This window comes from Gopherus flavomarginatus, chromosome 8 (assembly GCF_025201925.1).
Source record: "Gopherus flavomarginatus isolate rGopFla2 chromosome 8, rGopFla2.mat.asm, whole genome shotgun sequence".
In the NCBI taxonomy this organism is placed as follows: Eukaryota; Metazoa; Chordata; order Testudines; family Testudinidae; genus Gopherus; species Gopherus flavomarginatus.
This window is the reverse complement of record NC_066624.1, coordinates 60374719-60387434: the sequence shown is the minus strand read 5'-3', so window position 1 is coordinate 60387434 and position 12716 is coordinate 60374719. Positions and strand designations below refer to the sequence as shown.

At 46.9% G+C, this 12716-nt stretch overlaps 1 protein-coding gene across 17 annotated transcripts in view; it reads right to left on the bottom strand.

The window, feature by feature from the left end:
- The window catches only part of CEP63 (centrosomal protein 63), a 41539-nt gene that overhangs the window by 12017 nt on the left and 16806 nt on the right, over positions 1-12716 (bottom strand). For 15 of the 17 annotated variants that reach the window (XM_050965416.1, XM_050965423.1, XM_050965424.1 and 12 more), the window contains 6 exons: positions 10111-10233; positions 8839-8952; positions 6343-6579; positions 5879-6024; positions 4862-4996; positions 4180-4294 (listed from right to left, as the gene is read on the bottom strand). In XM_050965416.1, coding sequence (XP_050821373.1) covers positions 4180-4294; positions 4862-4996; positions 5879-6024; positions 6343-6579; positions 8839-8952; positions 10111-10233 — 870 coding nt within the window. The remainder of the gene's footprint in view (positions 1-4179; positions 4295-4861; positions 4997-5878; positions 6025-6342; positions 6580-8838; positions 8953-10110; positions 10234-12716) is intronic. The other 2 variants (XM_050965417.1, XM_050965420.1) reach the window with 1 other exon arrangement.

Here is a 12716-nt window from a genome sequence, read left to right as displayed (position 1 = left end):
TATAGATCCCTGCCGACCCGCCGCCTGTTCAGTTCCTTATTGCTGGAATATTCTGACAGAGGGGAGGCAGGTGGGATTTGGAATGGACATGAGCAACACATCTCGAAGAACAACAGTTACAAGAGGTAGGTAACCATTTTTTATTCTTCGAGTGATTGTTCATGTGCATTCCAATAGGTGACTTCCAAGCAATTTCCCTGGAGGAGGGGTCGGAGTTCACCTGGACGCTGAATGCAGGACTGCCCTGTCAAAGGCTGCATCGTCCCTCGCCTCTTGGGTAATGGCATAGTGTGATGTGAAGGTGTGGATGGAAGACCACGTTGCTGTCTTGCATATGTCATGGATAGGGACCTGCACAAGGAGTGCTGCGGATGAAGCCTGTGCTCTTGTGGAGTGCGCTGTGAGCGGAGGGGCTAGAATCTTAGCCAGGTTGTTACACGTCCTGATACAGGTCGTGATCCACAATGAAATGCACCGGGATGAGATGGGAAGCCCCTTCATTCTCTCTGTGACTGCAATAAAGAGCTGTGGTGACTGACGAAATAGCTCTGTGCACTCAATGTAGAATGCGAGGGCATGCCTGACATCCAGGGAATGGCGCATTCGCTCTCTGTTACTGGCAGGTAAAAATGTCCTGGTCCACATGAAACTGGGAGACAACCTTTGGTAGAAACGCGGGGTGAGGGCGTAACAGCACCTTGTCTTTACAAAAGTTGGTATAAGGAGGCTTGGAAGTCAGCACTCTGAGCTCAGAGACCCTTCTGGCCGAAGTTATGGCCACCAGAAGGGCAGCCTTCCAGGAAAGGTAGGACAGAGGGCAGGTCACCATGGGCTCGAAAGGGAGCCTCATGAGCACGGACAGAGCCAAGTTGAGGTCCCACCGGGGAATGGGATATCGCACCTGGGGATAAAGTCTGTCCAAGCCCTTGAGAACCCAGCCCACCATGGCCGAAGACTGACCTACCAGCTGCCCCCAGGCAGAAGGCCAAATTGGCAGACAGATGTACCCTGAGCGATTATATTGCCAACCCCTGCTGCTTGTGGTATAGTAGGTTGTCCAAAACAAGGAGAATTGGTGCTTGCTGTGGAGGGCTGCCCCTCTGCAGAGACCAGATGGAAATGTGTTTCCACTCTGCCAGGTACGTGACACAAGTGGAGGGTTTCCTACTTCCCAGCAGGACCTCCCTCACTGGGTCCGAACACTGAAGCTTAAGTGGATTCAGCCATGGAGTTTCCATGCCATGAGGTAGAGGGACTCCCGGCTGGGATGTTGCAGACAACCACGGTCCTGGATAATGAGGGTCGGGCACACGGGAAGGGCTAGCAGTCTGTCCACTGAGATATTCAACAGCATAGTGAATCAGTGCTGGTAGGGCACGCTGGCGCTATGAGGATCAAGGAGGCCCCATCCCGGTGAATCTAGAGAAGGACTTTAGAGTCACCCACAAGCCCTTAAGACTGTGCAAGCAAGAGTCCGTATTTTGGGCAAACAAGCCTGCACAGTCAAAGGGCAGGTCCTAGATTGTATTCTGGACCGCCTATGGTATACTGGACACCTGCAGCCACGTGCTGCATTTCATTGTAATGGCGCAGGCTATAGTCCAAGCCACCAAGTCTGCCACATCTAATGCTGTCTGGAGGGAGCATCTTGAGACCATCCTGCCCTCTTCGAGAAGCACAGTAAACTCCTTGCATGAGTCAGCCAGGAGCGACTCCTGAAACTTTGCTAATGTGCCCCAGGAATTAAAAGCATAGCAGTTGAGTATCGCTTGCTAGTTGGCCACTCGAAGCTGGGGCCCACCAGTTGAGCTGAAAAGGTCCAGCTTCTTAGCATCCTGTGACTTTGGAGAGGGACCTGGCTGCCCCTGTCACTCCGTATGGTTTGCTGCATTGACCACTAGAGTCCCCGTGTTGGGGGTGGGTGAAAAGGTGTTCATACCCTTTCTGTGGCACAAAATAACGTCTCACCACCCCTTTAGTGGTGGGTGGCATTGAGGCCGGAGTCTGCCAGGGCACCCTAGTAGTGTTCTGCATCGTTCTTATCAGGGGCAAGGCCAACCTAGATGGACCCTCTAGGGCATGGATGTCCACCATCAGGTCCAACTCCTCCGTGACCTCCTCCACCTGGAGGTTTAGGTTTAGGGTCACTCTCCTAAGAAGGTCCTGGTATCCTCTGGTGTCCATTGCCAGCAGGGTGGTGGTGATGCCTGCCACTGCCTCATCCAGCAAGGACAAGGCCCGTGGGACCAGGTCTTCCTGCCCTTCTGGCTCCCTGGAAGCTGGGTCGGGTGAATTGCTCCTCCCGTGACTGGAGGTGGCTCCAGTACAACTGGTGGCACTGGTTTGGGTGCTGCACCTGAGTGTGACGACCTAGAGTCCTTGTCTCGTGCGGGGTCCTCCAGAGCCCTGGGGGTGTGGTGAGACACCAATGTTGCTGGGGAGAGTGTTGGGGGGGCACAGTGTGCGGATGCCACTGATGCGGCCCTGGAGCCCTGACCCTGATGATAGGCCCAAGGAGTCCAAAAGGGCCATCATACTGGGCCCTGCCACTGGGGTAGCAAGGATACCACTGGTGCCAACAAGTCCACAACTCTGTGGTGCCGGGACCGCCAGCAGTACCAGCTGCGTCAGGAGACAGAAGACTCAGCCTCCGACTCGGAAGAGTACTCTGAACCCAACCCCGGGGGAGGGCAGAGCCTGATGGTGCTGGGGAACGGTACTGGGGTGATGGGGGGCAGCGCTGTAACATCATGGGCTTGCCGTGATGACGAACAGGGGACAGTGCTGCCATCGCTGCTGTGAAGGGTTTTCGAGATGATGCCGCATGTGGCACCGTCATAGATGCTTCATACGGTGCTGTCGTCAGTGCCGCTGACAGTGCCTGAACTTGGACCGTCATCTGCAGCAGTGCCAGAGCTCACATCTGTGGGGCCAGGGACTGCGCCGTCATGGCAATAAGGTCCCATGTTGCCTCACAGGTATCTGGCATGTCGGGGAGTCAGCGAGTCCACCAGCACCAGACTTGACAGACCTCTGGTCAGGGCCGGAATCAATGATGCTGGGTCTTGAGGACGGCTGTGGGTGTCCCACCGTGGGACACCGCCCTGCTGGAATCCCTTTACAGCTTCTTAACAGGAGAACAACCCCTGTCTGCCTTCTTTTTCTTATGTGGTACTGGGGACTGTAAGTGATGCCGCCTGCTAGATCTGGCCTTATGAGCCAGGAAGTGGTGCTGATGCTCTTTCCTTGGTGCCGGGGCAACCTGCACCGAGGCCAGGGAGCTGCGCACCAATGGTGCCGTTTCTGGTACCAGCTGAGGGCAGAGGGATGACTCCATCAGGAGGAGCTTTCAACGATAGTCCTGCTCTCTCTTAGTCCTGGGTCTAAACCTCCTGCAAACTGGGCACTTGTCTGTCTGATGATCTTCTCCTAGGCACTTAAGACAAGCAGCATGCGGATTGCCTCTGGGCATAGGTTTTGCACACCTTTCGCACAGCTTAAAATCCTGCGACTGAGGCATGCCCCTTTGCCTGGGGAATACTAAGGTGGGGGAGAGCCCCTCAAAGTAATCTTAACTAACTATAAACTACTATACAACTATCAGTTAACTATTTAAAAATAAGAAAAGGGAACCACTAGGTAGCCACTTGCAAATGCAAGAGACTGAGCTGCTCCAACGACTGTCACTGGCAGTAAGAAGGAACTGCGCAGGCAGCGGGTTGGCAGGGGCCTATATACATCCCCATGAAGGTGCCACTCCAGGGCTCTCCACAGCCAACCCGAGGGGTACCACTAGGGGAAAAGCCTTCTGATGATTGTGCACGCAGAGCCCACACACCTATTGGAATGCACATGAGCAATCACTCGAACTGCTATTTCAGTGAGGCCTTTCCCTTGCTTATTTCTGTCAGCCATCCACTGCCACTTTTAAAAGCAGAGACCAAGACCACTCTCTTCCACTCAAGGTAAACAGAGAGACATATACATAAGAGTCAGTTGCGTGTGGGTCAGTTCTCTCCCATCCCTTCATTCTGGGCAACCATTTCCCGCACAACACACACTGTTCTTTGATCTCTTTCTTAGCTTTGCTAATACAGAGCGCACTGAGAGGTGTTGTGGGCAGCTGTGCTAGCTAGTCCTCAAGCTCGCTCCGCTTCCTCCAATAGTCAGGGGTCTTACCTTTTTAATTTCAGCCTTGGACTGGCAGTGGTGTTCTTCCATCACCCGCAGCTCTTTGCACTTCTCCATCAGTTCCTTGCTCAGCTGTATACACCTGGCATTTATGGCTCCCAGGCTGGGGGCAAAAACAAAATCACAATTTAAAAACACCACTATGAGCCACAATGCAGGTGGTCTCAGGAAACCAGCATTCACACATCTATCTTCTCTACCAAAATAATTTTGACAGACCAAGACTGCTGCAATCTTTTCTGATTAGATACAGGCATTTCTCTTTTCCTTACCCAAGGAAAGTTACCCCCTTCCCTTGTAAACCTGAGGTCATCTCTACAGATCCATCAATGAAGAAATCCCATCACAGTTTTTACTCAGAATAGGAAAGGTGAGATGTAGCTCCCAGCAGCTGTCTGTTTAGTTTAACAAAGATTTCCCTCTCCATTACAAATGAAAATGCCTTGTCTAAGCAGGCTAAAGAAAATATTTTTAAAAACCTAGAAGGTATATTTAAAAAACAAAACAAATCCTAATGTCCCACTGTGGTAAAATTTTAGACTCAGACTTCTATGGACTCTTAAAATACTAGTGGTTTGAACGATTTTACTGTGGTTAACAGCACTGGTGAATAAGACATTATACATGCTATATTGTCTGTGTGCTACTGGATTTTGAAGTAGTCCTCTACCTGCCCTCAAGACGAGCCACCTCTGACTGTAGGTTCTTTTCATTCTTCTGTGCAAGATCCAACTGCAGGAGTACATGCTCCAGCTCTGGGAACTCTTGTGACAGCTGTTTCTCATGCAGGTGTTCTTCCAGTGATCTATGCACAAACACAGGACCATCGCAGAAGGACCTTAGTCTCTTGACACACCTCACCCCCTTGTGTGTTGATATAAGAACAGTGATATTTTCTATTCTCTGACAACAGAAGGCAGTCCAATAAAAGACATTACCTCACCCATCTTGTGTCTACTCTAGCTCTACAAAATCCACCAAAATGTAGTGCTATAATATGGCACCACTGGACATTCTGGATGCCGCAAGTGTCTCATCCAGGCCCATGTTTGAATTCAGTCAGATTATGACAGGCCGCCACCAAATTAGTAAAAAACCAACACAACTCGGCAATTTCAATCCCACTGGCAGATGCTCAGTAATCCTTGCCGCAGGGAAAGGCATAGCTTCTAGGTCTCCTGTGTATACTTCGGTGTCTCTCTCCACCAGTAGCAAGGCAAAAAGGTGCTGAAGCCTTCGCCTCAATCATTATCACCTTGCTGAAACCTTGATCCTATGCCCTTAAAGTTAATGGGACCTTTTCACTGACTTCAATGAGCACATTTAGTGGTCAAAGGATGATTTCTCTCTCCACTGCTCACCTGAAATGCACAGAAAGGGAATCAAACACAACGCACTGTCTCAGGAAACCTACCAAAAGGCAAGGCTGAATCCCTCTCTATTTACAATACTACTTTACTGTTCAAATGCCCGTTGCTTTTAAAGCAAATACAATTTAACACATGCGGCGAATGAAATGAAGAACGGGCACCCTTACCTTACCGTGTCTTCCTATCGCATACAACAGCCATGAACTCAGACTCCAAGCACAGAGAAAGGGCTCCACAGACCGAGAGGACTCAGTGTCACAGATCTATATTATTTAGTGGGGTAATGGCCAACCACGTTTAGATGCTAAGGATCTGACCTGATAAGGAGCTCTTTGCTGTGCAGGGTTTCAGTTATGCTGGCCAGCTCCTTCTGTAACTGCTCCTGATGCATCTTTGAGCTCTTAATGAAATCCTCCTGGGACTGCAGAGTGACTCTCAGCTCCAACTTTTCCTCCTGTAATACCTACAAGACAGGAAATGGAAGTGACTGTCGCAGGGATGGACAGAATCAGTTTAGTATCGCTGATCTGGAAATGAATTTTCAGATGCCAAAAGCAGCTCTCAGTGTTAGACAGGCAATAGAATCACAATGCCACATGGGTACAAAGCCGGCCTCGTGGCCAGCTTGGAGCCTGACACAAAGGCACCGATGGAAGGGTGGGGGAATCTCCAGGGTGACTGTACCTCTTAGGTGATAATCTCAGCTCGAGATGGTAAGAGAATGCACTGAACTACCCCCAACACCCTCCATGGACAGCTCTCACTGCTACTTCTCACAAACCTCCAGCATTTTCTTAGAATGCCCCAGCTCTTCTTGGACTCTTTGGTGATCCTCCAGAATCTTCTGACTGGCTCCAGTCAAGTCATCTACTCTCATGTTAAGCCTCTCCACCTCCAGCTCATTGGCACAGATGGTATCATTGGCTCGCTCCAGTTTGCTGGTTAAATGCTGGATTTCCGATTGGCTGGCCAGTTGCACAGATTCCAGCACCTGCTTCCGATTGGTAAGCTGAGTCTGCTGACAGAGGATGTTGCTGTGTTAAAGCTAAATTACATATAAAGAGAGGTGAAATAAACAGATCTGAAGCTTCGTGAAGGCTCCACACTGATACTTCTTGACGCAACATACCATTTTCTCTGAAAGCAGCGCTGCCCCTCAGGGAACAACAGGAGGTGCTGCCTCAGGACTGTACATAGGTACAGCCTTTGAGGTGGGGAGAAGAAAAGGATCCCGTCAAATCCTATGATTCCAAAAGAGGTTCTGAGGGCATCTAAGGAAAGAGAATCTCTAAAGCAGACAACCCACACTGCCCAACAGACTGAACAAGCAGTAAAGCGACCTAATTTCCCTGTCCATCAACCCAGGGGTTAGATCTAGCCAGAGGACAAAGTAGAAGCAGATTTGGAAAACCATATATGAGCTAGAAAGCCAGGAGAATCTGGTAATCCCATGTGGAGACAGGTAGCAACTCCTAATAGATGGAAAAGGAATCAAATAGAATTAGAAATTGGAGTGATGGCAACTGCTAGTCATGTTCTGTTTCATGCAGTGATTCTCTGGTACTAGAAGCTAGAAGGCTCACTTTCTTGAGATTTGAAGGTTTTGTTGTTTTAAATGTAAATTAGAGAAAGGAAAAGAATAGAATAGTTATATTAAACATACCACTGGCAAACAATACCTTCCCTATTATTTGAAGACTGATGTAATTTAACAAATAAGCCACGTCATATTCACTTTCTGAACACCTTTTTAATGTAGTGCCCAATATACGCAGTGTTGTCGTTACCCTAGCAATCAATACACAAACCTGGATCACAGGGAGCAATGGCTACAAAAGTAAACACATATGGTTGCCCATGATGGCTCAAGAAACCAACGTGCCAGACTGGCTGAATTCATGGATAGTTTCTGCAATAAGGGAAAGCCTGAAAGTAAAAGTCAAGACCCACAAAGGAAAGGACTGGCCATAATGTCCTGTGGTGCCACGTAGGAGACCCAGTTTCGGTTGCTGGCCTTTAGTTTATTAGGCTGGCAGGGGTGCAGGGAAGGCACTCCTCACTGGACAAGAGAAAGCCAAGGTCTACTCCAGAGTAACCTATGCAGTTACAGTGACAAAAGGGAATCCAGTAGTCCTTAGCTGGAAAAATGGCACCCCTGACAATTGGGTTGGGTAGGGGCAAGATTGTGCGTGGGTCTGCAGATCTCATTCAACCTCGTTTCAGGAAAAAACAAACAGAATATGCTGTAAGGATGTGTTTGTGACAGGTTTTATTTTTTTAGGTTGAGATTTCCAAAGCAGTCATGAGGATTTAGGCACACATCTTCCATCACTTTAATGGCAAGCATGAGCCTAAGCCTCCGAGACTGCTTTGGAAATTTCAACCTAAATGTCTCGTTTTTCTGCTACACTGTGATCTAACACACTGGCCAGTGCTCCAAGGAAACGTCTCTCCTCAGAAGACTGAAATATCAAGGACAAAGACAGCAGCGGTGAGACCTTCTGCTCAAAGGCCCACTCAGCATTTGTGGATCGGCTAGTGTTGGCCCCTCCCAAAGCACCATCAGTGACAGCTCCAAGCCTGTCAATGCAAACTGCAAAATTCCTCCTTGCCAGAGCTTCCACTCAGCAGCAATTCAGGAGCCCCTTAAGTGCAAAGCTCCCAACAAGAGCTTCTTATCAGCATTTGCTATGATTGTGTCAGTGTAAGCTTCTTCACAGCTAGGGTCTGGCTCAGCTCATCAGACCACTGCAGCAGCACTAGCTCGGAGAATGGATTAATTTTTCAGGAACAACAGCACCATTCTGCTCCTGTTTTAAGAGCCTCAAAAACAGAGCTAGAAACTGCTGTCACTTTGCTACCATGTGGCAAGTGCCTTTTGTAAGACAAGACTATTTTCAAAGAGCAACTTCTTTATAGCTGCAGCTACACAGCTGAGGATTGGCAGGTACATAGCTTTGAACGTAACATGTCAGAAAAGTTATTTGAAAAAAAAAAGAGTCATGGCCTGTAATCCTCCCCCACTCCCAGAAACCATCATCTTACTATCTTCCCCCTGCTAATATTTCTGAGTGGGATTGAGTGTACGGAAGCCATGCGGAAGGTTCAGCCAGCTTCCGTTAACAGACTTCAGATCTTTCATGGCTTGTACTGTATAGACAAGTTCATTCCATTAGGACCGATAAAGTCATTTCAGTTGCGATCTGAAGTAGATTCACATTTGAGGGATTTCATTAGCTTGTCACTGCAAACAACTTTCAGTACTGATTAATTGTACCTGAATGAGCTCGGACTGCTCAGCCAAAGCTTTCCTCTGGGCCTCCAGTGATGCCACCTGCTGCTGGTAAAGCAGCCGCTGCTTCTCCCAGTCTAGAGATTTCTGACGGAATTCCTGCAAGGACGATTGGGATGACCTGGCATTTACCACCCATTTGGTTGTCAAAATTATCTCCTCCCAGCTCTCACTGATGTTCTCTGTCCCCCACAGCATACACTCGTGGGCCTTCCTCCACAGCAGGGAAACCATTAGCCAGGCATTTAATGCACTGACTCAGCAGCAAAAAAACCCTTACACTGTGCTGTGGCATTGCTTTCTCCGAGTTAAAACCTTAATGTCAATTACTGCTACTTACAGATGTTGAGTGCTGATTCATGACCAGCTTTACAGATTTGCTGTCACAGCAGTAACAGTTCTACTGCCCTGTAACTTTACAAGAAAAGGCTGCCACTGAACTCACTAAGTTTATTAATACATTTGTTAGTCTCTAAGGTGCCACAAGTACTCCTGTTCTTTTTGCGGATACAGACTAACACGGCTGCTACTCTAAAACTAAGTTTATTGTTACTTCATACTTGCAATTCTTAACTCAGAAATCAGACACTGCCTCATAGAGCTGTTTTGGGGAGATTTGTTACCACGTTCTCAGTGGTGCTATTAAAGATGAGAGAATGTGGCTGGTCTCATCATGGTAGTAAGATTAAAGACAAGCTGGACTTGGAAAACACTCATGCAGAGAATTTCCTCCAAAACCTGTGGCAGCAACACCAACGCGCTTGAATTTTCTACCTTTACATACTGTCTTGTCCTTAAAACATCCACTCACCTTTGATTTAATCCATGATAATAATATCATTTATTAACTGTATTAAAATAGCAGCAAGCCCCAACAGAGATTGGGCACCATTGTCCTAGGTGCAGTACAAATGTTTACCAGTAACCATATGTTTCTTTTTACATTTTCAAACAGTTCTCCCCTACTCTCCACACACACTTGTGACAGCTTGCCCCGCTCCTTTATAAAATCTTGGTGGACACCATGTTCATGAACTCACATGGGATTCCAATTAAATTGGGCAACATCATGACAGGAGCAGTGCAGAAACAGCCTTTGCCTCATAAGAGCAGAAGGGCAGCGAATGCAGTGATGAGTGGACTGAGTATTTACACTCACAGTCCACTTGCCTATTAAACATTCAGAGTTGCTACTGAACCTGAAACAGTCAGTTTGATTTGTATGAACTATGCCCATGGCTGCTATAATCCACACACCTCTATCTTCTTAGTCAATCTGCTCACTTCGGACCGGTCGTCCCCTTGGCGCTTGGGACCCTCCCTAGCTTCTTTCAGTTGTTTCTTCTGCAGCTTCTCATAGCTTCTCTTCAGCCTGCCTAGCTGCAAGGAAATCAGTGCAATTTTTGATAATGCTGGTTAAGATCACAGTGCATTAAATTAATGAAGCATTCTGAAGGAAGGGACAAAGTCATTTTATAGAGACACTCTCTCAAACCAAGACCATCTGGCTGGCAGAAGAAGATTTCTAGCTGTATAATAAACAAAAAGTACTATATGTACTCCATAAAGTATCAAAATATGCTGGATTGTGCCACAGTGTTGCCCCGCTGGGGGAGGGATCAGCAGCAGCAGGAACTGAACCTGGATCCTATGGATTTAGCCTCTACTGCCTAAACTAAAATATCCAATACCCAACTCTGTCAGCCAAGGCTGTACCGGCTCATAAACTTCATAGAATCATAGAATATCAGGATTGGAAGGAACCTCAGGAGGTCATATAGTCCAATCCCCTGCTCAAAGCAGGTCCAATTCCCAACTAAATCATCCCAGCCAGGGCTTTGTCAAGCCTGACCTTAAAAACCTCTAAGGAAGGGGATTCCATCACCTCCCTAGGTAAGTTTTTCCTAATATCCAACCTAAACCTCCCCCACTGCAACTTGAGACCATTATTCCTTGTTCTGTCATCTGCTACCACTGAGAACAGTCTAGATCCATCCCCTTTGGAACCCCCTTTCAGGTAGTTGAAAACAGCTATCAAATTCTCCCTCATTCTTCTTTTCCGCAGACTAAACAATCCAAGTTCCCTCAGCCTCTCCTCATAAGTCATGTGCTCCAGCCCCCTAATCATGACAGAGCACCTTGCTGGGCAGATATGGGTTACACAAACATGGAATGACAGCACCCAAACAGAAATAGAATGCAGTGAGGCTTGACTACAAACTTATCAAGAATGTGGGTGAAAGACATTAATGAAATCCCAATGTATGTAATACAATAGCCACTCATCTTGTCATATTAGTTACTTAGCTAGGTCATAAATTTCCCCACTGACTGGAGAAAGTTAAGAAAGAATGTCACCCAAGTCTACTGCTAGAATTCTAATTTTATTTAAAAACCTGAATAATACTTTGCATTTAAATAGCACCTTTGATCAAATATTTTGAACTTAAACAAACAGAGCATTTGCCACCTGATTATCTAATTTCTTTACAAACATTGATGAAATAAAACTCTTAACATCCTGTGAGTTGGGGAAATATCTCCATTTTACAGATGGATAAAATGAAGCACAGAGTGGGTTCGTGACTTGCCCATTGTTATAAAAGAAACACGTGAACAGAGCCAGGAAGTGAACCTAAATCTCATGATTCCCAGTCCTATGCTTTACCCACAAAGCCATGCTTCCTTTCAGAAGATCTCCTGATTCAGCAAAGTGCTTAAATATGTGCTTAAATGCTTTGCTGAACAGGGATGGACTTACACGCACGTTTAAAATTAAGCACACACTTATGTGCTTTGCTGAGTGGGAGCCGGAGCTTTATAAATGTTGATTTAGCCTTGCAACATCCCTGTGATTTATAGAATATATAGTATCAACTGTCCCATTTATAATGATGGGTGACTTGGGGTATGGGAAAGGTTGTAAGGCTTTCCTACAGACACAAAACAAGCAGTTCGGGAATTAGACCCCAGGATTCCTCAGCCTCCTGTTCTAACCCCATCACATTATCCCTTTTTGAGTTCAATACTAACGCACCTCAGTCTTGACCACAACACAGTTGCGATTCCAATCCTGAGCTTTAAGATGGATCTGCTAACACACTTCAATCTGGCCTAGCAGCATCTCTACTATTCCAGTGGGGACATTTCCTGAACAAAGACTGTTCATCATGTTGAAATGTAAGGGGGTTTTAAATGAGGGTAGATGTCTTCTGCACACTAAATTGAAACTACTAAATTAATTATACTTATGACTTATGGTAAGCAGGAATTGAGCCCAATCCTCCCTAGATAAGAGGTCAATGCACTGCTACCCTCTCCTGGCATTTAGCTCCACACTACTGACAAGCCAATGGAAACAGAACTAATCACTAAGGCACTTACATGAAATGCTGTCAGCCCACCTGCAGAAAATCTCAGCATCCGTTGCATTACAGTGGGCAGGACGTCCTTTGTGGAATGAGGAGTGTGGAACTCTTTTAAAAAGTCTTTGTCAAGTAAATTTAATGATATTAAACATGCCTGGGAGAATGCAGTCATCTTCAAAGAACAAGAATACAGGCAGAACCAGTATAAAACTCCATCCCCTGCCAATGTCCTTCAGCCTTTGCCTGGAGGGTCAGGATCTATGCTGATTCAACAGCTAGAATTTCCGCTGAGATATCAACAAGAACATCAATGGGCATGCTGGTCTCTGGAACATGGACACCCATCCACTGGTAAAAGGACCGAAATCAACTGACTTCACACTAGCCTCTGAAAAGCCACCAGAATAATGATATTCTTTCACTACCAAATTGAACCTATTTTACATGGCAGGTACTCACAGACTACCATAATGGGCGGCAGGATAAAACCTGAAG